The sequence below is a fragment of the Hipposideros armiger genome, unplaced genomic scaffold (genome assembly GCF_001890085.2).
Source record: "Hipposideros armiger isolate ML-2016 unplaced genomic scaffold, ASM189008v1 scaffold_75, whole genome shotgun sequence".
Taxonomy (NCBI): Eukaryota; Metazoa; Chordata; class Mammalia; order Chiroptera; family Hipposideridae; genus Hipposideros; species Hipposideros armiger.
In genome coordinates, this window is record NW_017731425.1 from 1,427,071 (window position 1) to 1,433,728 (window position 6,658).

General features: G+C 48.9%; 1 protein-coding gene across 1 annotated transcript in view; it reads left to right on the forward strand.

The window, feature by feature from the left end:
- Nucleotides 1–6,658, forward strand: part of PES1 (pescadillo ribosomal biogenesis factor 1) — a 16,362-nt gene that overhangs the window by 2,165 nt on the left and 7,539 nt on the right. The window contains exons 2-5 of the mRNA XM_019643182.1: nucleotides 1,504–1,583; nucleotides 2,333–2,486; nucleotides 3,894–4,003; nucleotides 6,425–6,596. Coding sequence (XP_019498727.1) covers nucleotides 1,504–1,583; nucleotides 2,333–2,486; nucleotides 3,894–4,003; nucleotides 6,425–6,596 — 516 coding nt within the window. The remainder of the gene's footprint in view (nucleotides 1–1,503; nucleotides 1,584–2,332; nucleotides 2,487–3,893; nucleotides 4,004–6,424; nucleotides 6,597–6,658) is intronic.

Genomic DNA, 6,658 nt, shown 5'->3' on the forward strand with positions numbered 1-6,658 from the left:
TTCAGCATCTTAGCTGTAGAGGGCAGTGTCACTGGCCCTCATATGTGGGATCCGAACCGGGGCCCTCTGGCATCCCAAGCCAGTTCTCAACCATCGCGCCACTCGGCCGGCCCTCCCTGACCTCTTAACCCACTAGATGCCAGTAGTACCCAACAACCTCAAACGTCTAATCCCCTCACACACACATGGAATAAAATCCCCAAGCCGAGAACTACTTATCCCCTTACTGTTTCAATGGATAAGCATGGTGACAGAGGTATGTGTGGCATAAGGCAATGGAAAGCACTTTTTAAATGAAGACTCAACTTTCTGAGACAGCCTGAAACTATATCCCCAGGACTTTGCATGGGCCTGATCCCCAGAAGATAATAAATGTCTGAAGGAAAGAATGAATGAAGGGTATGTTTCATGACTGGGGTTATTCATAAACATAGCCCTCAGGAGGCTACAGGTTTATATCATTAGAGGCCCCTGCTTTCTTACTCCAGAGGAAGATCTTGTTTAGAAAGGACATGCTTGGTTAGCATTGCACGGTGCTTGATATAATGCACTGCTACTCTATCAGGGAGACAGAGATGTAATTGTGAGGCAGCATCTTGGCATCATAAACATCCAGATGGTTTGCACAAGACAATATTCTCCTTGGAAGCAGGTAGAGACCAGGCCTTTTGTCTGATTGCCCTCATAACATCTAGCTTAATGCTCAGAACATTGTTGAGGTCCTGTTATTGTCTGTTTAATGAATGAATGAATGAGGAAGGGGAAAGGCTTTGTGGCTTAGAGAATGCATTGTCAACCAGATGATATCACCCCCAAGGGGACAAAAATTGGCTGGGGGCAGGGCGGTCTTAGATATTACAATCGTTCGTGGCCCTCTAAAGGACCACATTACATAAACTTATCTATAGTACATCTGTGGTATTAACATTTCTTGGGGCTGTGAGAGGGGGCGATTAAGGGGAGGAAAGGTCTAAAAAGGCTTCTGCTGATGGTGAGATGGTAATGAAAAAATGCTGAGAACATTGGCTTAGTGAATTAGGCACTCAGGTTCTGGACTCAGACCTAGGTTAATCCCAGCCCCAGCCCTTAAAAAGCTATGTGACCTGGGCAAGTTATTTCACTGAGATGTCTACTCCCATGTGAAATGGGAGTTTAATGGCACCCACCTCACAGTGTTGTGGGGATTAAATTAAATAACATGTGGAAATTGCTAACCATAATGGCCAATACTTAGAGCTACTACTGAGTGCTTGACACAGCACCTGATCCATAGCAACCCCATAGTCCCCAGCACCTTGCAGATGTGTGTGTCCTTTATGCTGACTACTGCCAGTACAGTGCAGGAGAATACGTTTAGGCAGGTGGGCCCCCTCCCTGAAGTGTTTCCTATCCCAGAAACCTCTCGGCTGCTTATCCAGAGTGATAGTTGCGTCTGGCACGAAGCATGCCCAGAGACTAATGTCTCACATTGCTAATGGAGAATTGCTTTTTTTCCTCCCCAAGTACGAACGAGGCTCTGCCACCAACTACATCACACGAAACAAAGCCCGGAAGAAACTGCAGCTGAGCCTGCCCGACTTCAGGTAGGGTTGGAGAGGAGTGGAAGAGGGGGTGCATGGGGAGTGGATCACACAGCTGTGGATCATACAGCTGTGTCTTCCCTGAGCGGCCATAAACTCCGTCTGGAATTCTGATATTCCTCCTCTTTCTCGCCTGGCCTTGCTTTAGTGAGCTGTGCTTTGCCAGGTATGGTCTGTGGGGAAGCTGGAGGAGACCTGGGTACTCTGCCTTGAGTCATCAGAATGGGCTCGCTGGTACAGCACACTGCTTCTCTCTGTCTGGGTTTTTGTCGTTCATCCCCTCTTCTGGCAGAAGAGACCCCTGACCCTCCACCTAGGAGCTCTCAACTCCTTGTAGATCAAATCCAGACCCCTGCATGGCCGGTGGGCCCTGCCACCTAGCCCACTTGTAGTCCTTCAGGTGTGCCCAGCACTTTTCACCCTTCTAGCTCTTGTCCTTTTCAGAATGCTCTTCCCCCCACCTTTTATATGGCCGAAATGTCAGTTTCTCAGCAAGGCCTTTCCTGATTCCTCTTGTTCAAAGGGGTACTTGCCATCTCGTCCCATCAACATCCTGAATGTTTTCTCTCTGGTGCTTGTGACAGTCTGCGTTACGTGATTTTGGGGGAACTTGTAATTGTCAGACTCCTGCACTAGAATGTGTGTTCTCCAGAGGCAGGCCCCCATGTTCCCTGTTTTCTGCTGTTTTCCAGGCCCAGTGTGGCCAGTGCTCAGCATGTTTACTGACAGAAGGAGTGGCCTTTGTCTTCCAGGCGGCTGTGTATCCTGAAGGGCATTTATCCCCATGAACCCAAACACAAGAAGAAGGTTAACAAGGGCTCCACAGCAGCCCGGACTTTTTACCTTGTCAAAGACATCAAATTCCTCCTCCATGAACCCATTGTCAACAAGTTCCGGGAATACAAGGTGAGGCCTGGGCTCTGGGGTGTGTCTGGATTGGCCCATCACAGCTCTGTGACTCCGCTAACTGTGACCTTGGACAGATTGTTTAGTCTCTCTGAGCAAGCAATTCTACCTCAAAGGAGTGTCTCAAGGATTGATTGAGATCACCTGTGGAAAACGTTTGCACAGGCCCTGGCAAATGATTAATGCTTTACCTATTGTTTTTTTTCCCTGGTTCTTTTGAAAAAGCATAAGTTTATTGCTTCTGAGGTAAAGATGGTGCTATTTCAGAGGTTCTCAGGTGTATTCTCTGCCAAAGAAACCGCTCCTGTTCAAATTTTTTCTAGATAGAATTGCTCCCAGGATACCAAGCTTTTCATTCCACAAATAGAAACCATTAAATGCTTAAATACCACTGGGAAAGTAGAAACCTGTCTATATTGATACCAAATGCAGATAATTGAAAATAGACTGTTGCTGAAGCAGGGCCAGGCTGAGGCACTTGATTGGAGGGGTGGGGCGCCACCTGGTGGCCACAGGAGACTGGCCAGCAACAGCTGCTGCCCCCTTGCTGGAGTCCACTGAGGTGGATGGCTGGCCCTATTTTGCTGCTACAGTCATACACCACTTAACGATGGGGATATGTTCTGAGAAATGCCTCGTTAGGTGATTTCCTTGTGTGACCATCACAGAGTGTGCTTACACAAACCTAGATGGTCTAGCAGCCTACAACACACCTATGCTTTATGGGATAGTCTGTAGATCCTAGACTACAAACCTGTAAAGCATGTTACTGTACAAAACAACATGAGATTAAATCAAGCACAAGATAAAATGGTGCAATCAAGAGATGTGGTAAACATGAGATGTGAGGTTGCTGCTGGTGTAGCATGGCATACTGTTTTACAACAAACTTTTTAATAAGTAGAAAGAGTACACTCTAAAATCACAATAAAAAGTATAGTACAGTAAATCCATAAACCAGTAACACAGTTGTTTATTATCATTATCAATTATTATGTATTATGTACTAATAGTACACAAGGTGTTATTCTTTTGTACGACTGGCAGTGCAGTAGGTTTATTTACACCAGCATCACCACAAACTTGTGAGTAATGCGTTGCACTATGACATCACGATGGCTATGACATCACTAGGTGATAGGAATTTTTCAGCTCCATTATAATCTCATGGGACCACTGTCATATAGGCAGTCTGTTGTCGACTGAAATGTCATTATGTGGGCTGTGCTCATCAGAGGGGTCAGTTTCGATGTTCCTTAGAGATGGCTGTTTTGCAGATCCTGGGCTGAGGGAGGCAGATGACACGGTCAGGCAGCCTTGAGAGTTCTGCCCCACATGTTCCTCCTTCATGGGAGAGGGGTCTCCAGGAGCCCTTGGCCCCAGCATCCGCGGTGTCCTCTCTTCCAGGTGTTCGTCCGGAAGCTCCGAAAGGCCTACGGGAAGAGTGAGTGGAACACTGTTGAGCGTCTGAAGGACAACAAGCCCAACTACAAGCTTGACCACATCGTCAAGGAGAGGTGAGTTAGGGGCTCAGTCTTAGCACTGGATTTACAGTGGGGAACAAGACCAAGACCCTGCTCAAGCCACTGCATCCTTTTAGAGGAAGCAGACCAAAAACCAAACTGCCAAAATGATTGCAAGTCACAGTGAGTGCCGTGATGGATGCTAACTGTGTGCAGGGAACTGGGGAACATGTTAGTTACAGGCTTGTCAGAGGACGTCTCTCTGAGGGGAGACATTTGAGCCAGCCAGGGGAAGCATCATCCGAGATGATAACAGCAAGTGCAAAGGTCCTAGGGTAAGAGAGAGCCAGAGACTTGGGGAGTGCACACCAGGTGCATGGTCAGACTGGAAGACGTGGCTGGATGCCTGATCTTAGCTGTTCCTTGCCCATTCTTCTCAGCAGTACCACTCATTTGTTGTCTTAAGTCAGTGGTTCTTAACCAGGGGACATTTGTCAAAGTTTGGAGACACTTCTGGTTCTCATGACTTGAATGGGGGCTGAGGGTCTACTGGTTTTTAATGGGTAGAAGTCAGGGATGCTGCTAACCACCCTATAGCACATAGGACAGTCCCCACAACACAAAACAACCTGGCCCAAAATGTTAATAGTGGTAAGATTCAGATACTCTGGGCTAAGTGAATGTCCATCCTCTCTCAGGGGTTGATGGCCTGGGAACACTTAGCTTCAGGCTGGATGAATTGGCTTCACTGAGTCAGGCCAGCCATGTGCTAGTGCAGGAAGAACCCTGGCCTAGGAGCTTGACAGCTGGTATTCTCACCCCAGCCCTGCAGCTCACAAGCCGGGCAGCCCAAGAACAGTTCTGCTGTTAGCAGGTCCTCCTCTCTGACAGAGATGACAGTAGCTCCTGTCCTGCCTGTGACACACAGCTGTTGTGTGGAACAAATGAAAAAAATGCACACAAAAAAAGCAAGTGTCTGATTCTTACACACAGGTGGCAGTATGGTTGGGATTTTCCCATTCTGTGTTATGTCCCACCCCCAACTCCTTAGCCATTCGTTAAGAAAAGCAGGTGGCTCAGAAATGGTTAGTGCTGTTTCTGCAAAGGGCCTGGGTTGGTGGGTTTGTCTGGGAGGTGGGGAGTGGGGAAACTCGTAGGCACCAGGAAACGGGATGCCTGCCTGTTTTGTTGTCTTACTTGAAGTCCCTGCAGCCTTTCTTCCATCTTGGCTTGGGTTTGAAGACCTGGCAGGCCCCTCCTGACTCGTTTTCAGTGACTGATGCCATTGAGGGCTAGAAAGACCTTGGCCATCTCTGGTTCTGTGGCTTTCAGAGTCCCTTTTTGAAGCAGCAGAACCTTTTCTGCAAAAGGAAGCTTTCTGGGGCAGCCGGTTAGCTCAGTTGGTTAGAGCACAGTGCTCTTAACACCAAGGTTGCCGATTCAATCCTCACATGGGCCACGGAGCTGCACCCTCCACAACTAGATTGAAACAACTACTTGACTTAGAAATGATGGGTCCTGGAAAAACACACTGTTCCCCAATAAAAGTTTAAAAAAAAAAAGAAAAAGAAGCTTTCTGGAAGGCATTTTGGATGCCAGAGGCTCCGACAGCTGCTCTGGCCAAGGGAGAGAGACTTGAAGCCCTTTCTGTCCACTTCTCCCTAGGTACTTCCAGGGAGCTGCCAGAGCCCAGTTTTAAACTAACAATCTCATCCAGTGGTGTCGTTTCCAAATGAAACCACTGAGGTTGGGTGAGATAAAGTGAACCACCGTGGGTCACAGCTGGGACTGGAATTTAGGTGTCAGTCCTCGTACTCCAGTGTCCTCTCAATGACTCATGCCTCTGTCCCTCAGCAGGGCAACCATGCAGTAGTGGATCCTGCCAAGGAAGGCTCGTTCTCGTCAGCTTCCTGATTTACCACAGGATTCCTAGGAGCACTTTTTTATTCTGGCTCTTCCTGGCCCAGGACCCAATTTCAGCATTATTACTGTCTGGCTGTGATTGGTTCTGTAAACTAGACAGAGGTCTGGGTGATGAGAGACAAGACAGCCTACTCTGGTGGACTGTCTTGGACATAGGTGCTGCTGAGGACAGGCATACCCCTGCCCTGGTCCACTAGAGCAGCATCACATTTTTCTGCTTTCCATCTTGAAAGATAGACATCCTTTGAAAGAAATTTCCACCTTGAGGAAGAGTTAGAGAACCACGGACTCGGTCTGCAGTCTTTGACCACAACATGTGGAAGTGGGTCGAGGCCGAGTCCTTGGTTTGCAGTAGGTCTCTTGGGGATCCCCGTCAGGATTTCTCTGATCCTCTGAACCTGGCGTGTTCAGGTTCTGTGGTTCCTCCTAGGGCTGTGGGGAAGCTGGTATTGCCTGGCCCCTGGGCACAGCTCAACTCTGGTCAGGAGGTGGCAGTGGCAAGGCCTGGGTTGGGGATTGGGATCTCCAAGTGCTCCCCTTTTGGCCATGCAGGTACCCCACGTTCATAGATGCTCTGCGGGACCTGGACGACGCCCTGTCCATGTGTTTCCTCTTCTCCACCTTTCCCCGGACTGGCAAGTGCCATGTGCAGACCATTCAGCTGTGCCGCCGGCTTTCTGTGGAGTTCCTGCACTATGTCATCGCTGCCCGGGCCCTGCGCAAAGTGAGCCCAGGGCCATGTGGCGGGGGGCCCTGTCTGCTCACCCCACCCCCCCACCCCCCCAC